The sequence below is a fragment of the Phocoena sinus genome, chromosome 3 (assembly GCF_008692025.1).
Source record: "Phocoena sinus isolate mPhoSin1 chromosome 3, mPhoSin1.pri, whole genome shotgun sequence".
In the NCBI taxonomy this organism is placed as follows: domain Eukaryota; kingdom Metazoa; phylum Chordata; class Mammalia; order Artiodactyla; family Phocoenidae; genus Phocoena; species Phocoena sinus.
In genome coordinates, this window is record NC_045765.1 from 25,033,228 (window position 1) to 25,054,801 (window position 21,574).

The following is a 21,574-nucleotide window of genomic DNA, read 5'->3' on the forward strand; positions in this document are numbered from 1 at the left end:
CTGTTCTGTGCTTTGTAGAACATTTTGACTGACCACTTATAGCTGTCATACATAAAGTTATTAAAACAATGGCGCTTAATAGTGTTTTTGACAAAGAAGTCCAGTATCTCTTAAATTGATATTGGGCCTTTACATCTTGACTTCATTACTTCCTTTGTGTGAGAACTTCCAGAGTGTTGTAGTCTACCTGTGTTCATATGTACTCCTGCACAAAGGTCTGTAACGTATAGGTTGACCTTATCGTAGCATGTGTCTCGCAGCAATTATCTGCTGTTGAGACTAGGTGCTTTCAAGGGGGTACATACCAAAAGCACCTCGTGAGATATTTAGAAGACCTGGGCTATAAAAACATTTTAAGAAGATGGACAAAATGCTCTCTGTAAGGTCCCTTTCAGCTCCAGAATTTAATGAAATCTCTGGCTTCAAGAGGTAAGAACTCCCCTTACCCAATTGCCTGCAGGAAACAGTGTGAAGGGAATCAAAGACAACCTTGCTGTGCAGCAAGCAGCAGGAATCCTTACTAAGGCAGTCCTAGCCCCCGGCTGAAAGACAGATTCATTTGTTCTTAGAGCCCAGTGGATTGTGAGGCACAAAACTTCATTCTTATTTGAAACCAAGGTCTGCTTAGGATATGAGAACAATGGGGATTATATGAGAAAGTAGAGCAAATGCAAAGTTTACTATACATTTAATTAAGGGTTGATAAATCCCTGTATATCTATTAGCTTGGACCACTCACTTTCATGCTATTCCTAGCTTAAAGAAGCAAACTTTTGATTACGATCTTTTTCTAGATCCATCGCTCTGTGTGTGTGTGTGTGTGTGTGTGTGTGTGTGTGTGTGTGTGTGTGTATAAAATTTTAAACATTGAGACTCTACTAACTTGGAATATGTGTTTCTTTGGAATGGGGGCTGGTTAGGTCTCTGAAAATAAATGGGTATTCGAGAAATGAGCAGTGTTTAGAAAATATTAGAGGGCATGTTTAAATGGTGCAAGGTTTGATTTCAAAAGATTTCTTAGCAGGACCAACTTTCGTTCGATAGGTACAGTGAGACAGGAAGCATGTTAGATAGCGGAAGCTTTGAAAGTCTTTGGAAGTGATTTTTAAAATACCATAAGTTAGTGGAGGTTGAGTTTTAACTCTCTTGAAAGCAGTGAAACTGCATTTCTTTGAAGTATTTTATACTTTAGGAATTTAGCCATTTATCTCCCTTTAGTGAACTGGGAAATAATATAGCTTTATTTCCAGAAATAATTTTGATACCAGAATATTTGGTTTTCAGAATTCTTGTGTTGTCTGTTGAAGCATTTAGTATACTGGCATGTTCAGTAAACTTTTTGAATGAATAATCAGTTTAAATGAAAGAGTTAAAGTAGGATTATGATGTGGTCTGACTATAATTGTCAGACCTATTGAGAGTAGATGCAGTAACATTCCTTAAGGCATCTTTCTGAAGGTGATATTTCTTCCTAGAAAAAATGAGAGTGTTCATTATATCAGGGGAAAAAAAGTTTCCTCTTTCTGTGTGTTCTAATTTCTTTTTTTTTTTTTTTTTTGGCTATGCCAAGCGGCTTGCGAGGTCTTAGTTCCCCGGCCAGGGATCGAACCTGTGCCCCCTGCAGTGGAAGCATGGAGTCCTAACCACAAGACTGCCAGGAAATAAACTCTAACGTTCTTTTTAAAACATGATAAACTTTGCACTCTCTTACATGAAAGTAGGGTAAGAATTTTGGTTCAGTACTGTCATGATAGGGCAGTCAGATCTTGTTGTGTAGGCACTTCCAGAAATTCTCTGATTAAAGCTTTTTGGCTTGTGAGAGTTGGTAGAAGGATGAGGAAGGGGTGTCGCCAGCACCTGTGTCTGGAATGGTAAAGAAGGGGAGGTTGGACTGACTCAGGGTGGGGCTGGTGCCCAGGTATAGATAATGAGAGCAGATGTCTCTTGGTGCTCAGATGATGTCTACAAAACAAGGTGAGTTTTTAAATCTTGCACCCTGGAATTCTTTTCAGGTGTCATGCAGTGTGGAGTATGGATTGTCAGACGTTTAGAAGTGGTAGCCTCCTAAGACAACACTGTTGGTGAAGAGTTTTCTGTGGCTGGGTGTTCTCAGCTATTAGGGTAATGTCTTTGTCACCTCAGAGTGCAACCAAACTCTGGTAGCTAGCCTAACCCCACCTGCTCTCCACATTCATTGGAGCATGGGCCTGAACCAAGGGAAAAGTTGCTAGGACCAGAACCCCAAGTAATAGTGTGGAAATGCCACTTACTCTGTTTTGAGGTGGCCTGGAGGAGAAAGGGGTGAGAAACTGGAATACTATATTGCCAGTTTTATATTGGCTGCATCTGAAAAACTATGGTAGACAAAAAGAGTAAAAAATCACCTGTATTTAATTCTGTATCCTATATGTGTTTTTTGTGGTTTTTTTTGGTTTTTTTTGGCGGTACGCGGGCCTCTCACTGTTGTGGCCTCTCCCGTTGCAGAGCACAGGCTCTGGACGCGCAGGCTCAGCAGCCATGGCTCACGGGCCCAGCCGCTCTGCAGCATGTGGAATCTTCCCGGACCGGGGCACGAACCCGTGTCGCCTGCATCGGCAGGCGGACTCTCAACCATTGCACCACCAGGGAAGCCCCTATATGTGTTTTATTAAATAAAATGAGATCATAATATAATGTAAGTCCTGATTTTGTAGGCTTTATTCACTTAAGGTTTCTTGAACTTTTTTCATTGTATTGTAACTTCCTTTTCTTATGTAACTTACTTCTAGGTCAATAAATATACTCCTATATAAATGATTTTTATTTGGTGGAAACATAATATTCTGTCTTCTGGATGATCTGTAATTTATTTAACCAGTCTATTGTTGGGCATTTTTTCCTTTGCTGTTATGACAGTCATGTGATGAACATCTTCTTAGCTATATTTTTGGACATATCTTTATTTTTTCCTGTATTATAATTCCCTACATATGAAATTGCTGAATCAATGATGTGCATTTTTTTCAAGTCTTGAGTATGTATTGATAAGTTGCACACGAGAGGTTGTACCAGTTATGCTCCCATCAGCAGTATAGATGAGTGACAAGCAGATAAAATTTGAAAGTAAATCAGGAAAATTGCTGCTTTAGGGAGTTTAATGTCTAACAAAGGAAGTGACAGGGAGTATAATTCAGGGAAGAAAGTAGGGATTTTGGAGTCAGAGTTGCAAGTCTGCTACTTTTGACCTCTGGCAAGTGGTTTGATGTCTCTGATCCTTAGTTTCTTCCTCTTTGAAACTAAGGTACCTGTTTGTCCAGAGGTGGTGTGTCAGTTAATGAGATCCCGATAGCTGTACGGTGTCTAGCACATAGTAGGCACTCTGAAAATACAAATTTGCATCTCCTTCCCAAATTATCCTTTTTTGTAAATTTCATTTACATTTAACATTTTTTATTGAAAATGATATTAAATTTATAGTTTATTGGTCTCCCCTGGTCCTGAAAAATGTTCCTAATTGGAACAGAGATGCTAACTGCCTAAAGGCTCAGATGTACTTAATTTAACTGTTGTTTAATTCTCTGCTGTCTCAGGATTTGTGGATCTTGGATAAACCCCATTGGGATTGGGTCAGACTGATCTGGGTCAAGTCTGATTGGGTCAGACTTGAAAAAAATGCTTGCTAGGGGAATCTGTTCCTTATTGGCAGCTGAACCTCAGACAGGTCCTGGTACAACTGAGGACCCATGTGGCTATGCCGGAAATAGATTATTGTGTTACATCCTGTTTTCTGTCATGCTGCTTCGAATAGAGATTCTGCTTCCCCCTTCATACATCTAATCCTTCCTCTCTCCAGCTTCTGTTAGAGTGCTGAAAAAACATAGTGACAGTTTTGAGTGGTAGTTGTGAACTGGACAAGGATGATTTTTTTTTCATTTGAAGTTACTCAGGAATAAGCTGTTACCGTTTTGATGCTCACTGCTGTATCTGAAGGTCACTAGGTAAAATATTTTTCTAGCACTCAGCATTTTAACTCATTTTAAACCACAGGTATTTGAGATAGACTAAATTAATTCTTGGGAAAAGAATTTGTTTTTATTTAAATTGTCAAGTTACTATTTGTAACTTATAACAACTTATATAACTAGTTATACAATTAAATAAAAATAAAGCATCACTTAAAATTATACAATGTAGTATTAAAATATTATTATAAGTACTAGATGTTCATTGGAGAAAAATTAGAAAATATGGATGAACAGAAATTATAGAAGAAAAATTACCCTTCGTCCCTCTACCAAAGAAAACTGTGAAGATCCATTTTAGTTTTGGGTTCTGGTATCTTCTTTTAGATAATCATATAAGATGAGATATTTGGACATTGAAAGTTTTGGGGGTTTTGTTTTGGTTTTAGTAGTAGGATTTAAGGAAAGTTTGGGCCTCTGCTTTGAATCCTGATTCCACTACAATTTGGTTGGGTTGCATCTCTAAAACTTGTCAAAAAAGTAAATTTCATTTTCCTCATTCTTATCCTTTTTTCTTTTCTCATTCCACTGCCTCCTTCTCCCCATGCCCTTTTCTTCCTTTAACATATATCGCAGCCTGAAAATACCCTGTGGTGCCTTATCTATAAATATGTAGTTCTACAGTACAGTTGCTAAGAATTAAAGCATTCACGTTCTTGGTTACATGTCACATGGTTACTGTCAAATTCTGTTATAATAAAATACCATTATAAGGAAATGTAAGCCTTTCACACATTGAGGCATGGACCAGTGTTCAGTTCTTTAAAACACTTTGGAAAATAGCTTTAAACTATGAATTAACAAAAGTTAATCAGGTTGTAGAATTCATAATGCTACAACCTGATTATTATGGTTCTTAGTTTTAAAAACAATACAGCTATTTGGTGAGAGTTTGCTATTTCTTGTAGGCTGCCATCAAACATTAGAAGAGCAGAAACCTACATTGTGACTCTTAGAAGACACTTTTTTTTTTTTTTTTTTTGGCGGTACGCGGGCCTCTCACTGCTGTGGCCTCTCCCGTTGCGGAGTACAGGCTCCGGACGCGCAGGCTCATTGGCCATTTCTCACGGGCCCAGCCGCTCCGTGGCACGTGGGATCCTCCCAGACCGGGGCACGAACCCGTGTCCCCTGCATCGGCAGGTGGACTCTCAGTCACTGTGCCACCAGGGAAGCCCCAGAAAGACACTTTTAAAGCTTTGTGGCTCTGTTTTCATTACAACTACTACAGCTTCTTGAAAAGCAACAGTCTGAGAATTCAGACACAATAGGATAGTTCCTAATTTGGATTAACTTTAATTCTTGCTTTATTTGCTTTGAGATGAGGACAGCCTCCAGCAGAAACTGAATGGATACTCTATAGCTGTCACATCTAGGTTTAGAGGGCTGGAGTTTCATACTCTCCTTGAGCCCACCTACTGTATCATTCTTCAGGACCAAGTCCCGCACTCCTGGATAGAGATTCCCAGTGGAGAGGGTGTTATCGCCAAGTGATTACTATGAAATAGATCTTTTCTCTCGTTCCTTCTGTATTTGGTAGCTCCCATTTCATTATCATGGCACTCTTTGTATTATGGTGGGAGTTTTATTGGAAAAAAATTGACTTTAGACATGTACTTCCAAAGGTAAGTGTTGGCCCTTGTTTCTACTCTTTGTAGCCCAGCTGAAAGAAATTTGCATTAGTTGTAAAATAAAAATGAGGGGCTGTCTTTAGTCTCTCTAATAGACTTATCTTTCTAACTTCTCTTTAACATGCTTCACTCCAGCTGCCAAAGGTCATTCCTCTGCCTAAAAGTTTAATAGTTGTCTCATCATTGTCTCTAGAAATGGTTTGAATGTTAAAGTTTTTGATGTCTCATTTGAAGGAATTAAACCATTCTAAACACTCTTATTTCACAATATTTATAAAAACATACACAGTTTTTGTATACTGTTTATTACTTCCTTTCTTTATCATTGGGTTACTATTGAGCCAACTTCTTTTTTCTCTATTCTTGCATGTGGCAAATGTTCCCCACATGTTCTAGAGAACAGCATCTTTTTTCTTTGATGCTTGCTTGAATCGGCTTGGCTTTGGCTTGATATTATGCTTCATCTCCTACTTCTCTTAGTCTAAGAACCTCACCCCCACCCTTGCCAGTGTGTTGCATGACCTGCTTCTGTTCCTCTGACACATATTGTTGAAGCAGTAGGTATACTGAGTTGCAGGGGAAAAAAAAATCTCATACACGTTGATAAAAAATTGGACCACACACCTGGGAAGGATTGGCTGTTTACTGGTGAGCTATAGCACGCAGCCTAAGAGCTGTTTTCCTACAGGATGAAGTCTCAAGTTCGATAGAATGGTATAAGGGAGTCCTCTGTGATTTGGCCCCTCTCTATCAGGCTTTCCTCATCTCACACTTAGATACTTTAGTCATGCTAAATTAATTGCAGATACTTGAATAGGACTGCCATTTCTTAGCTATTTGGCTTTGCTTAATGCTGTTTATTCTGCCGGAAATGTGTCTCTCTCTCTTTTTCCCTTGGCTGCCTCCTACTCATCCTTTATGCTTAGTTTAGGCATTTTCCTCCTTTGGGTGTGTTAAGAGACTGTGTGTGGTGTGTGTTGTGTGTGTGTGTGTGGTGTGTGTGTGTGTGTGTGTGTATTTACATGGCCACATTCTCAAATTCCCTCCTGTAAGCTGCGGAGGAAGAGAGAATATCTTCATTGCGTTTCTGTCTGCAGATATAAGGTCAGGTAAGTTTTTTGTTGAATGGAATAGTATTTAAGCCCCTCAACTTGGTTATCTCAATCGTGATGATAGAAGAAGCTGGTAGTTCTGTGGAAAGAAACAAATTAGGATTTATAGGGCATTATTTCTAAATCAGAGTGACATTAGAGAGACGATTAACATAAAATACCTCTTTGAGTAGCTTTTAAAAGAATTGCCTCTTTGAGAAGGAATCAGGGCAAGATATTCAAAACAATTCCATCTAGACACAGACCAAAGTTAGCTTTTGTGAGTTCTTCTTAAAGCTAGCCAATCAGAGGCAAGGTGCCTGCAGCCACTTTTCCCTTTTGATTTGTGGTTCCTATGGCAATAGGAAGAGAGCCTAGGACATTTCCCTCCTACCTCTTTTAATAACTTTTTGCTTTTGAAAAATGCCAAAAGCTATTATTCTTTTTGTCTTATAGTGTTTCTCAGCATGGTGGCCCTGATTTTTGTTTTTGATTATACAGTGGGTATGACAAAATTAGTAAACACTATCAGTTTCCTTGATTAACGTTATTTTCTTTGGCTATAGAACATACAAATATAATCAGTCTAATTGGGTATTCGCTGTTAATGTTAGAATCCCATGTGAATCATTTCCTGTTCTCTGTGAACAACCCTAAATTAGAATATTGGTCATTACAAGTAGCTAAATGTGAAATTAAAACAAACATTTCTTAGGGGTTTTCTACCCCTGAAAGGCCTCTCTTAAGCATCTCCATCGTGATCCCTCTGGGTTTCTCTTGAGCTCCAGGCTGAAGTCTCAAGAGGAAAGAGGCTTAGTTTGTATTGTTGTTAGCTTAATACGTAGGGTCAATAAGTGTTTGTTAAAATTGGTAAATACCCACGGTATCAGGGTAAGTTCTTCAGACATATTTTAACAATGAGATAGTGTTCCAGAAGTTTAAAGATAGACCATTGTTAGCTTTAAAAAAAGAAAAAAGAAAAAGAGAGATAATAGTCTGCACTGTGATTATAGCTTATATGAAGAAATCTTTACATTATTCAGTTAAAGAGTGATGGATAATAGTTGTTCCACAATAGTCAACATGGATTTTCAACCAGGTCCCTAAGTTTAAAATTAGCAGCTTTAAGAATCAATTACTGCTTGTGGTCAGAGCTGTATTTTAATGCTCTTAGGTTGATAAATATGGAACTTTTATGATTAGCCGTTATTTTCAAATTAGATCCATGTCCTCTTGGACCGTTAGACCTAAGAGGAGCCTTATTTAGATGAGCAGGTGTAGACTTTATTTAAAGATGGTATTTCCTAGAGTGGCATTTTCTTTTGAGTAAAGACTATTTTTCAGCACTGTGGTTGGTTGTTTAGCTTCAGGGTAATTGAGTGTGAAAGTAGGGCAGTTCTAATACTCGTTATGAACACTGGCATCACTCTCTTTACCCCAAAGTATCTTCCATGGACGTTATAAAGATAAGTTCTTGGAAACTGGACCCTCAAAGGGTCCTTTAAAAGTCTTTTTCTGGATATACACGTTCAATATCAAGTTTTAAAAAATACTTGTAATAAATGTTTAATATTTTGAAATTAAGTTCTCAGAAGTTTTTCTTTATGTTGTTTTCCATATTCTTGTAAGTATTAATTCGATCATTAGATGATTAGGAAACCTTGGGAAGATCATTACTTTTCTTCTTTGGGCTTTAGTTTCTTCATTTCTGAAATCAGGGGTGGAAGTTTGAACTAATTGGTCTTCCAGTTTCCACAGTCTATGATTCTTTGATTTATTGAATGTGAAAATTGGTCCTTTTTTTTTTTTTTTAAAGTTCTGGATCTCAAGTTATTAGCAGAATCTAATTAGGGTACAGTACGTTATGCCTTCATGGTTTTTACCTTTGAGGCAAATACATGTTAAACCTTGCAGAGGGAATCTGTTTTTAGTGAATAAATGAAAATTGATTTGCAGATGAGCTTGGGCATTAATTTGGTATTAGTTGCTGAATACAAGTATAATCCTTAAACTCTATTCTCAGATCTGAGTGATTCTGTGATTTGGATAACTACAAAGATTCCAAAAAAGAAACCTAACTTGAGCTATGAGGATGTTGGAAGTTTATTTAAATTAAATAATGTGTGTAATCTGTGTATACATACGTAATGTGTTTGGGCCTTTTCTCTGCCCTAAACATTTTGCTAGGTATCTCTGGATAGAGAGAGTTTGTTGTAATAAAAAGAAAACATGTTTGCTTAGAGTCAGACAGGATTAACTTGTAGTCCTAATTCTGCCATCAATTAGCCCTTTTTTTCTTGTACCTTGGACAAGTTGCTGTTTCAACAAATCAAGCTCTCCTTTCCTGATCTTTGGTTTCCTCTTCTGTAAATGGAATAATACTTGTCTTACAAGGGTTTTTGTGAGGGTTTACTATGTCAGCTGTCTAGCATATAACAAGAGCTTGATAAATGGCAGCTATTTTCATTATATTATACAAACATTTATTCAGCATCTTTTATGGCACTCTATGAAAGTGTTGGAGTGGCAAAATATGTGTGACTGGAGTATCAGTGATATACTTTACTGTATTGGCTATGGGAAGCTTTGAAATGAAAGCACACTATTGGAAATGTGTGGCATGTTATCGTTACCGAAAACCTGCTCCGTTTTTTTATTCCATTTGAGTCCTCTGGTTTTGTATTCCTTTTTTTTTTTTTCTTTTTTCTTTTTTTTTTTGCGGTACGCGGGCCTCTCACTGTTGTGGCCTCTCCCGTTGCGGAGCACAGGCTCCGGACGCGCAGGCTCAGCGGCCACGGCTCACGGGCCCAGCCGCTCTGCGGCATGTGGGATCTTCCCAGACCGGGGCACGAACCCGTGTCCCCTGCATCGGCAGGTGGACTCTCAACCACTGCGCCACCAGGGAAGCCCTGGTTTTGTATTCCTTAAATACCTTTTCTAAATAATCTCAATACTCTAGTTACATTATAGGTGAGATATAACTAGAAAGTACAGATGCTGGATAGGAAGGAATCGGGTCTGATTTCAAGCATAGTGGACTTTGTTTATATTATAGTTGGGGTAACCATAGAATTTATCTACCAAACCAGAACACTTTGAGAGTGAAAGTTATGCTGGGACCAGTGTAAACCTGGACTGTCCCAGGAAAGTGAGTATATTTAACCATCCTAATTATAGCTAGAATAAACAAGTTTATGAGGTTGGGCCTGAGGCTTCTGCAGTATCTTGGTTGAACCCAAGCACCCACCTTCAGGTTTGTTTTTTGTGGGTTTTTTTTTGGGGGGGGGATGATTATTGATTTTGCCAGAGTAAATTAATTGACCTTAGGTCTGAAAAAGTACTTATTGAATACCATAAATAATCTAATGGTTTAAAAAATACTAGCCATAATGCATATGTTTATATTTCACTTTTTTTCTTAATTCCCTTAAAACCAGCAAGCTCTTGAAAGAGGAATGGGAATGGGTAAATGAAAGAAGCTTTTAATTCTTACTTGTGTCAAATGAACTTTGTAAGCAAAGTCCAAAATGAAAATCATGATTATTCTAAAGTTTTTTCCTTTGGGAAGGCAGAGATATGGATGACACTCAAAATCAGATGCGTTTTTATCAGCTCTTTTATTTCCTGTATCTATCAATCAGTCTGTCACTTATCTTTCTTGTTCTTTTTGCCTTATGTCTCTAGGTCGCCTGTAATTTTATTTAGGGATGTGCAAAACTGTACCCAGATGATAAAATTTCAGGTGATCAATGATAATAGAGGCATCATAGTCTTGTGGAATGAATGTGGGTTTTAATAGCAGCCATCAAGGTTTGAAATTCTGACTCTCCCCTCCTTTGCTGTTTGTCCTTGTGCAAATAACTTACCTCTGAGCCTCAGTTTCCTGACGCTGTGGTGTGGGAATTAGAGAACACATTTAAAGTGCCTGGCACATGGTAGGTGATGTAATGATAGCAATTATAATTACATGACATAGACCAAAAACCATTACTTTTATGAAGCTAGAGTGACAGTCTCACCATAATCTTGTTTTGCACTCAAACTTTACAGTTCCCTTTAGTGGTTTTCATTTAAACATTCTTTCTCTCCCTCTTGATTCTGTTCACTGTATCCTGAGGAGTTAGTGGTTGGCAGCAGAAACCTCCTTTCCGTAGGACAGAAAGTGGGCCCTCTCCCAAGGTTTCAGTAAGTTTTGTTGGACTACCACCCCTGACCTCCAAGCTGCCAAGGGTGCACCCCCCGCCCAACTAACATTCAAGTTGCCTGTGTGAAGGAGTGATTTGTTGCGGCCTCTAACTGCTTCTTCTTCTCTTCCTTCCTTTTTGTCATCCTGCAGTGTTCTGTGCCAAGGTCTTTGTGGCTAGGCTGCGCCAACCTGGTAGAGAGCATGTGCGCACTGAGTTGCCTGCAGAGCATGCCCAGTGTCAGATGTCTCCAGGTGCCTCTCTTCTTTCTTGTTGTAAATGTGTTTTTTACGTATACCATGAACATTTGTTGAAACTTGCAGTAGTGTGTTTAATCCAATGTTAAGTCTGCTAAATGTTCTGTGTAACCCTCTGCTTTCCTCCAGCCTGGGTGCCCCACATGGAGGAGTTCATGCCAGGAGGGGCCCTTCTGAGCAAATGGGTCTTTGGATGGGCCCTGTTGTGCTCCTCTTTTTCTGCTCCTGCTTTTTATCCCCCCAACCCCCACCTTGAAGCTGTGATTCTCATGTTTAATAGCTGTGCATGTACCCAAACAACCTTGACATTTTCCATTTGGCTACTTTCAACAGTTCTTTGTTGAGTTGGGAGGATTTCATAATTCAAGTGGTGATTTTTCTATTTTGAAACTCATCTTTTTGGCTTGCTTTCTCTCCCTCCTTCCATAAAGGAGTGGAGAAAGAATCACTAATGGTACAAAGCCTCAAATTGAAGCTTATAAAGATCACAGCTTTATGCTGGCAATAACTATCAGTTTGGGCCACCTCCCACACCTGTCCTTAGGGTCCACCCAGTTTTCCAGGCCGAGGCTGGCAGAGAATTCCACAGATAAAAGTAAAACTCTTTGGGGGTGTGGGAGGGGTTGCTCCAGAAAAAAGCTATTAGCAGGAGTGCAGCTGGACTGACCTCACTTGTTGGGATGGATTGTAAGAGAGCCAAGGCAGAAAGCATTGTGACTTTATTGGGGAAGCTCTGTTTAGAGAAAGCATGAATTTAATTTAGTATGGTTTCAGTAGCAGTATTCAGTTTTCATCACTGTATATTCCAGACAGTTTGATATATCTTTAAAAAGCAATATTGAATTCCTGGCATCCTGTTGACACTGCCCTGTTTTAGGAAAACACTGTAGAATCAGGAAATGAATTAGAGGGATATTATTGATGGTATGGGTGAGTTTACTGTTCTCAAGGTTATTTTTCTATTCATGTTTACAGTCTTTAAGTGGAGCTGGGGGGGCCAGGAAGGAGAAAAGTTTCCTTCATATTGGGATCATGCTTTTTATTTACTTATGAGCAAACATTCTGAGCAGCATTGGTGTGGTTATTGATTCAGATTGCTTTCTTTAGAAAACTGTGCTGGAACCTCACTAACACGGTTAACTAGAGAGTGAATTTAATGTAAGATCCAGCTGTCTTAGGGTCAGTATAAAAAGTTAGGTTACAACTCTTAGGGTCCAGGGATTGGGTGTTTCAGCGATGCTGCAGGGTAATGTATGTTTATCCTTGGAAAAGCGGCTTCCCTGCATGTGATGTATCTTTAACAAAAATGTTCTTGCAATAGCAGACATTATTGCATGTGTTCTCCTTGGTGCTAAATAATGGATATTTGCATTATAGTAATAGTGTACATCTTTGTCTCTGTTTCTCTGAAGATGCTTACTTGAATGTTACAGTTTGCTTTTTAGTGGACTGATCCAGTTTTTTTCCCCAGAAATTTAAGCAGGCGAAGAATTGTAGTTGTTAATGAGGTCTGGACGAGCAGATTATTTTTATTGCACTCAGTTAAAAGCAATTGACTGATGGAAGGCATTATTCAATATATTTTAGTAACAGTATTGTGAATTCTCTGGAGGTGGGGTGAGTGGGAGGAAATATGGGTTCCTACCTTGTTGAAAATGGAAACCCAAATGTGTTAAAAGTTCTTCTTTGACTCATCTCTCCAAGTGAAAATCATTTAAGAGAAAAAATGTAAACTTTGCCTTGATTGGACCTTGAAATAAGGTGAAATATTGAATGATATTCACTGAAATGTGAATGGAACAGATATTGTCTTCAGAGGTGTATTTGGGAGTCTCATTTACTTAGGTTTTCATTTTCTTTAGTTTATGATAGAGTATGCAGCACAGTGAAGTGAAATATGTACTCAGCTGATTGGAATTAGCAAATCATTGCTCTATTTTGTTCCATTTGTGAATGGAAAGTAAACATATGTATATGAACCCAGAAGACTTCCTTTCTCTCTACCCCTTGGTTTTACATATTATTTTAACACTAGTGTTCCTCCTCTCTACCTCCAGTATCCAAACAAGTGCTAAAACTTAGTGATTCAAATTTAATTTGGGTATGGGCTTTTTCAAAGAATGCCTGTTGTTTATATGCTACATCTTAGGTTTATCACAAAGATGACTTTTGCTTCACATTGCATGCCTCTCAGCAAGCCCATATTAAGAAGAGAAGGAACAGGCTACCCAAAGAGCCTGGTTGACTTTGCTGGGGCTCTGGAGTTGCATGAAAGGGCCTCCCTTAAAATTACCACATTGGACCCATGAACAGTTGCATCTTTAGCCAGTTAGCCTATCTATTGATATATGGCAGAATTAGTGTACCTTCTGAAAAGCAGGAGTAAAGATAGTACTGTAGTTCCCTTTAGGCATAGTTTCTGCCACCTGTGAGAGGGGAAAAGGAATAGTAAAGACTTAAAAATAAAAATCACTCATTCACCTCAATAAAACTGTTAAGAAAAATCACCACCAATTGTACTTGGGGCTTCACATATATTAGCTTTGTGACAACCCTATGAGATAGGTATTATTATTCCCATTTTTTCAGATGTAGAAACTGGGTCTCAGAGGTGATATGTGTGATTGGACCCAAGTTAATCTTTACATATCTGTGAATTGGTGGAGCTAGCATTTAAACCCAAGATTTGCATGATTCCAAAATTGGTTTTCTTTCCTCTACACTGGAATGCTACTATTTCTAGAGTTTTCCATTTTAGTTTTGTTTGTGAAAACTTTACTATTGCGATATCCAGTGTGTGGCTTGTTTAGTCATTATCTGAAAATAAAAAAAGAAAACCTGCCAAATATCTATAGCGGGGGAAATTGCATTCCCTTTGCCAAGCTGAGCCCTCCTGAATCCTAAAGCTAGCGAGTTTCTTGAGTGACTTTTCTAAAAATTCAAGTCCATGAATATTTACTGAACGATTGGTATGTGCCAGGGCCTGTACTGGTGCTGGGTATATAAAAAGACTTGTTCCCTGCTCTCAAGGAACCCATTGTAGTAAGCAGACCTGTGAACAAAAATCTATAGACTGAACCACAAATGAAGTCCCTGTATGTGTGTGTGTGAGATGAAATTCTGAAGTTAGCCAAATACACACACACACACACACACACACACACATACATGTAAATATACACACACATACATACATACTTTTAAAAAATGTGAAACACTTTGGGTTTCCCTGGTGGCGCAGTGGTTAAGAATCCGCCTACCAATGCAGGGGACATGGGTTTGAGCCCTAGTCCGGGAAGATCCCACAAGCCACGGAGCAACTAAGCCCATGCACCACAACTACTAAGCCTGCACTCTGGAGCTCGTGAGCCACAACTGCCGAAGCCTGCGCACCTAGAGCCCCTGCTCCGCAACAAGAGAAGCCACCGCAATGAAGAGTAGCCCCCGCTTGCCACAACTAGAGAAAACCTGTGTACAGTAATGAAGACCCAATGCAGCCAAAAAAAAAAAAGGGGGGGGAAAATTTGAATTGGATTAACCCTCAACCTTTTTTAGAACAGTTGAACTAGAATATCTTGTTGTCTCTGAACTAAGCTGAACTGAATCAATATTTTAGTTGGTTCAGATAACCAGATTCAACCAGTTGATTATTACATCATATAATCAAGAGTTCAGACCATGTATATATGTATCATTTATATGATAATATAATTATCATATAGGTATCATATATATATGACTGTATATGTATTTATTTATATATATGTATCATTAATTTTCCACCTTCTTTTTTTTTTTTTTTTTTGTGGTACGCGGGCCTCTCACTGTTGTGGCCTGTCCCGTTGCGGAGCACAGGCTCCGGACGCGCAGGCCCAGCGGCCATGGCTCACGGGCCCAGCCGCTCCGTAGCATGTGGGATCTTCCCAGACCGGGGCACGAACCCGTGTCCCCTGCATCAGCAGGCGGACTCTCAACCACTGTGCCACCAGGGAAGCCCTTCCACCTTCTTTTTAAGTGTTGGGTCCTAGGTGCTAGGTTATCTCATTTAATCCTTTATGGAGAAGTTATCTATCTTGGCTTTTTTGTATATGAAGTTATAGAATTGAATTGACTTGCCTAAGGTTACACATTTATTTAAGTGGCAGAACTAGGTTATGAACCTAGGTCTGGATAACTGCAAAGCCAGTGTTCTGGTCACCATGCTGTGGTGACCTTAACCTGGCAACTGCCATTTTTGGGTAGAAACAATTGCCCTTTATTTATTTATTTACTTTTAAAATACATTTTATCTATCTATCTATCTATCTATCTGTGGCTGCGTTGGGTCTTCGTTGCTGCGTGCGGGCTTTCTCTAGTTGGGACGAGCGGGAGCTACTCTTCATTGCGGTGTGCGGGCTTCTCATTGCGGTGGCTTCTCTTGTTGTGGAGCATGGGCCCTAGAGTACATGGGCTTTAGTAGTTGTGGCACGCAGGCTCAGTAGTTGTGGCTCGCAGGGTCTAGAGCACAGGCCCAGTAGTTGTGGCACACGAGCTTAGTTGCTCTGTGGCATGTGGGATCTTCCTGGACCAGGGCTCGAAGCCGTGTCCCCTGCATTGGCAGGCGGATTCTTAACCCCTGCACCACCAGAGAAGTTCCTCCTCTTTATTTTTAACATTAAAAAGTTGAAAGCTAATGCATCTGGAATGTAGAGGTTCCATGTAGTGATCTGACAAGTTTTCTTGGGAATGACATTTGCAAGCTCTCAGTTGGGGAGAGTGTTAGTGATAAGCTTTTTTAAAGACTTGGACTGATTGCTTGAAATGACAGCAGGGGTCATGTGAATCAAGTTTTAGTGCCTCTCACCTAGCTCCATTGTGGATAGTGCTGGGCAGTTATTAATAGAACTTCTTGACATCTGCCTTTCTTGTTTCTTTTCTTTTCAGTATATATAGTGAGCCACACTGGTTTGAGAACATTACAGTTGGAACTTAACAGCTACCAACGTAAGAGAATATTTTTTAGAGAAGGGAGATAGCTTGGTAGAAAGAATCCTTATTCTGGAGCAGACAAACCTCAATTCTAGTCTTCTGCCTGATGCTTAATAGCTTTGTGACGCTAGGCAAGTTACTTAATTTTCCAGACCCACGGTTTCCTCATCCTTTACATGGAGCTAGTTATATCTGTCTGTCTGAGGTAGAGGGGAGATAACAGCTACACCTTACCAATTGCTTGCTGTTGAGGAATGAAAATCCATTTCTTTCATTGCTTGCCCCTGGTTCCCTATTCAAGAAGAGGAAACTCCAGTCTTAGAGTCCAGGGCAAGATAAGAATAAGATAAAAGACTGGGCATATGATATGATATGGCCCCTGCTGTCAGGTGTTCTTGTTTTGTTCAGGGCTGTCTCCTAAGGTCACACATGGCTGTTCCAACTCAATGTCTCTGTCTTTTTTTTAATGGCGTTGGGGATTTATTATTTCTTGTCCATTATTCTGTTGCACTCTAGGGCCAAAAATGTGAAGTCATGGAGTAACCTTTCAGTGGTAGAGTGTAGTATTTTATGAACATTAAAAAACACATTTTTTCCCTGTATAAGAAAATTTACAAATATAGTTTCTTAAGAAAAAAAAAAATCCATTGGTAACCTCACCACCCAGAGAGAACATTTGTTGCTGTTTTAAGGTCTGTCTTCCTCCTTCCTGTTGGGCAGGGAGGAATTCATCAAATTGTGCAGGTTCTCTTTGTTATTGTGGTGATGAAAATGATTATAAAAATAGTGTTTTAATGTCCCATGGAACCCCAGAGTGTGACTTTGGAGTCACTAGAAGGATAATGCCTCTCTCACTTACTCACCTGGAATAGCTCTGGATTTATCTGTATTATATAGCAAAGCTTTTAGTAAGATTTTATGTGAAAAATTCTATGGAAATTTCTAAACACGCAAAAGAGTAAAGCGATCCATTCGACTCAGCCTTGAATAGTTTTCAAAATTATGCTATTCTTAGTCCAACTTTCTCTTTCTTGAACTTTGTTTTTTTCTGGGGCATTTTAAAACAAATCTAAGATAGCTTTTAAAAAAAAAGAGTTTGACAAATCACTGTTTTATGTCAGCGAAAAAATATATATAAAAAAGTTTCAAAGAATAAAAAAATAGTACAACTGGTACCGAAGGTTATAAAAGACGTGTAAAGTTTCCTTTGAACACAGTTCTCACTTCCCAAAGTATCACTTCTGAGTTTCCCATTATCCTTTAGACAGAAACTTAAAAAAATAGAACCATATTATACATATTATTTTTCAATTAATAACTTTTTCAGTTAGTAAGATACATTGCCCATCTTTCCATATCAGCATATAAAATCATATAAACCCTATTCTTTTGTGTGGATGCAATAATATTTCATCATATTGGCTTTATCATTTAAAAAATATATATATATCCCGTTCCCTATTAATGGAACTTTAGGCTTCAGTTTTTTTTTTCTGTTATGGCACTTTGCTAATTTCAGTGAACATAAACCTTTAGGCTTGCATGATTATGTCTGTAGAATAAATTCCTAGAAGTACAGTTGCTTGGTCAAGGAGTATCAGTGTTTTATTATTAAATTGTCTGTATACAGAAAAGTAATAATCTCTCTTTTCCATCCCCCCCCGCAACAAATGTTAACAGTTAATGTTGTCTACCATTGCATGTTTTCATTTTTTGTTCATAGGATGATATGTAACCCAACAATTACAGGGATTTTCCCTCTTTACTTACAGTCATATTGCAGACATGTCCCCAGGTTTTGTAAAATCTAACTCTTTCACCAGTGGAAATTTCACCAACTTTTATCATCCATAGATTTGGGGGCAGTGAGGGCGAGGAATACATTTTTTTTTTCTCCTTTGAATTATAATATATGTGTAGAAAGTACAGAAATCTTAACTATATAGCTCAGTGATTTGTCACAAAATGGGCAGTGATTTATTTTGATAGGTGAGGCTAAATCGTTTTCATGGAGGGTGGACCAGTTTATAATCTAGTTTATTTCTTCTGTAAGCTCTGGATATCATTTAAAAATGTTTAAGGTTTACTTTAAAAATATTATTAAAAATAACCTATACTTGTTCCAATTTAAACTAATAATAAAAAGTGACAAATAGTAACATGATGAATTAAGACTTTCTACCATCATTTAAAAATCACTGCAGGGGCTTCCCTGGTGGCGCAGTGGTTGAGAGTCCGCCTGCCAATGCAGGGGACACGGGTTCATGCCCCGGTCCGGGAAGATCCCACATGTGGCAGAGCGGCTGGGCCCGTGAGCCATGGCCGCTAAGCCTGCGCGTCCGGAGCCTGTGCTCCGCAACGGGAGAGGCCACAACAGTGAGAGGCCCACGTACTGCAAATCACTGCATAATATTCCATTTAATATATATATTACTGATTTTAAGAAACCCTCCCTTCCTTGTCAAGACTGCTTCCAATTTTTGAGACATCCATGTTGAGTAGAACATCATTGTAGCTAAGTGTTTGTATACTTCTGTGATTATTTCTTTAGGTGAAAGAGTGTGCACATTAAAACACTTTAGGTTGCTAAATTGTACTTTTGACAGGCTGGCTCAGATTATACTCCTAAAAGCAGCGGATAAGAGATTCCCTTTTTATATGCCTTAGCTGGCATTGGATAATTTAATTTTGTATTTTTTGCCATTCTGATAAATGAAAATGTTAAAATACATATTTATTTATTGGCCATTTCTACTTCTTGTTTTATGAGTTACCTCTTCATACCTTTTCTCCATTTTTCTAAAATGACTTTTTAAAAAAAAATCTTAGTTGTAGGAATTCTTTATATATTAAATCCAGTAACTGTCATTTATTGCAGGTGTTTTCCCTAGTTTGACATTTGCCTTTCAGTTTTGTTTATAATGCTTTGTGCTTTGAAGAAGATTTTGAAAGAAATTTTTACTTTTTATGTAATCATACTTATTCTTTTTTCTTTTTTAATGTTTTTTTTATTGAAGTACAGTTGATTTATAATTTGTTAATTTCTGCTGTGCAGCAGAGTGACTCAGTTATACACATTTATACCTTCTTTTTTATATTCTTTTACATTATGGTTTATCCCAAGAAATTGAACATAGTTCCCTGTGCTATACAGTAGGACCTTGTTGTTTATCCATTCTGTATGTAATAGTTTGTATCTACCAATCCCAAACTCTCAGTCCATCCCTCCCCCAACCCCCTCCCCCTTGGTAACCATAAGTCTGTTCTCTATGTCTGTAAGTCTGTTACTGTTTCATAGATAGATTCATTTGTGCCATATTTTAGATTCCACATGTAAGTGATATCATATGGTATTTGTCTTTCTCTTTCTGACTTACTTCACTTAGTATGATCATCTCTGTGTCCATCCATGTTGCTGCTAATGGCATTATTTCGTTCTTCTTTATGGCTGAGTAGTATTCCATTGTATATATTACCATATCTTCTTTATCCATTCATCTGTCGATGGACATTTAGGTTGTTTCCATGTCTTGGCTATTGTGAATAGTGCTGCTGTGAACATAGGGACGCATGTATCTGTTTGAATTATAGTTTTGTCCGGGTATATGCCCAGGAGTGGGATTGCTGGATCATATGGTAACTCTATTTTTAGTTTTCTGAGGAACCTCCCATACTGTTTTCCACAGTGACTGCACCAACTTACATTCCCACCAGCAGTGTAGGAGGGTTCCCTTTTCTCCACACCTTCTCCAGCATTTGTTATCTGTAGATTTTTAATGATGGCCATTCTGACTGATGTGAGGTGGTACCTCATTGAAGTTTTGATTTGCATTTCTCTAATAATTAGCATTGTTGAGCATCTTTTCACGTGCCTGTTGGCCATCTGTAGTCATTCTTTTCCTTTACCATTCTTCTAGTGGTTTATGGCTTTATGTTTTATATTTAAATCTTTCCGTTTCTCTGTAATTTATTTTGGTATATGCTGTGAATCAAGGATCCACACTCTTTCTAAATGGCCACACTGTTTTCTGCATACTGTTTACTGATCTAGCTTTTCCCCCATTGGTTTGAGATCATATGCTCATGTTTCATTTCCTTGTATCTGATGATGCCCACTCACAGAAATCCTTTCAAGCTTTTGTTCTTCTTTACTTCTCTAGTATCATCATCAGTAATTAACCTCTTTAGGCTTGTCATGGTCCGCAGTGTATCATGCTGTCTTTCATACATATAATGCTGGTTTCAGAGTGTCCTGTTAATGATGATAAGCTTTGAAAGTTCAAAAGTTCAAAGTGCCAAACAGAAAGATTCATTTTAGCATTTTTCTAAAGAAGTGATGTTTCCTGTTTTTACTGCGAATTGAAATTCTTGGGTATTTTTTTTTTTTTTTTAGTGATTTCCATGTCATTTTCTGAATATAGGGTGACTTGGTGATCTCAGAATTTGAAGCAACAAGTAAATTCATATTTTGGAGAAAGTTTTAATGATAGCACAATGACTGGCATATAGTACTAGCCCTCAAGAAATAGCACTTTATTAATTTCATTGATCATATACATATTTTTAGGCACTCAAGAAATCACATATATTTTCCGTGGAAGAGAGCCTCTGCTATGGGAAAATGAAAACTACGCCTCATTTTACTAACACTTTTAATTTATGGTTTCCAAAACAGTGTGTGTGATGGATAAGGCAGTGTGCGTGTTGAGTAAGGTTTAACAGTATACGTAAATTTGAGGATAGGGAGGTGGATAAATGGGATTCAGACCACATTAAAAAATGCCTTTTTAATTTTCAACAAAAATGACACAATATACCTCATACTACAGACTTTTATTTTATTGCTTGTAAGAATTCTGGTTTTATGTATTTCTGTTGATTTATTTTTATTGCTCTGTTTATGAAAGTAACACTTTTTCCCTGCAAAAATTTTGGACAGTAGAGAAGTATAAAGAAGAAATTAATCATTCAGCCATAATCTCACTTCATTTTAGTGCCCATTCATTGTTTTTTCTTCTTGACATTTTATTTATTTATTTATTTTTTATTTTTATTTTTTTGCGGTACACGGGCCTCTCACTGTTGTGACCTCTCCCGTTGCGGAGCACAGGCTCCGGACGTGCAGGCTCGGCGGCCACGGCTCACGGGCCCAGCCGCTCCGCGGCATGTGGGATCCTCCCGGACCGGGGCACGAACCCGTGTCCCCCGCATCGGCAGGCAGACTCTCAACCACTGCGCCACCAGGGAAGCCCCTTGACATTTTATTTTTATGTATGTGTGTATATGTGTATGTTTTGTTTAGTTTATAAATAGGCTTATACTCTATGTATACTGAATTATAACCCCATTTTTACCAATATGATTCACATTAGTAAACTTAGGTCTACATTTTTAATAAATAACTATGTAGAGTTTAATTGTCTGGATGTACAATAATTTAATCAT

At 38.3% G+C, this 21,574-nt stretch overlaps 1 protein-coding gene across 6 annotated transcripts in view; it reads left to right on the top strand.

Annotated features, from left to right (window-relative positions):
* FBXW11 (F-box and WD repeat domain containing 11) overlaps positions 1-21,574 on the top strand; it is a 134,409-nt gene that overhangs the window by 26,893 nt on the left and 85,942 nt on the right. For 2 of the 6 annotated variants that reach the window (XM_032626177.1, XM_032626178.1), the window contains exon 2: positions 11,057-11,158. The exons of the other annotated variants lie outside the window; for them this stretch is intronic. In XM_032626177.1, coding sequence (XP_032482068.1) covers positions 11,057-11,158 — 102 coding nt within the window. The remainder of the gene's footprint in view (positions 1-11,056; positions 11,159-21,574) is intronic. 6 annotated transcript variants of the gene reach the window in all.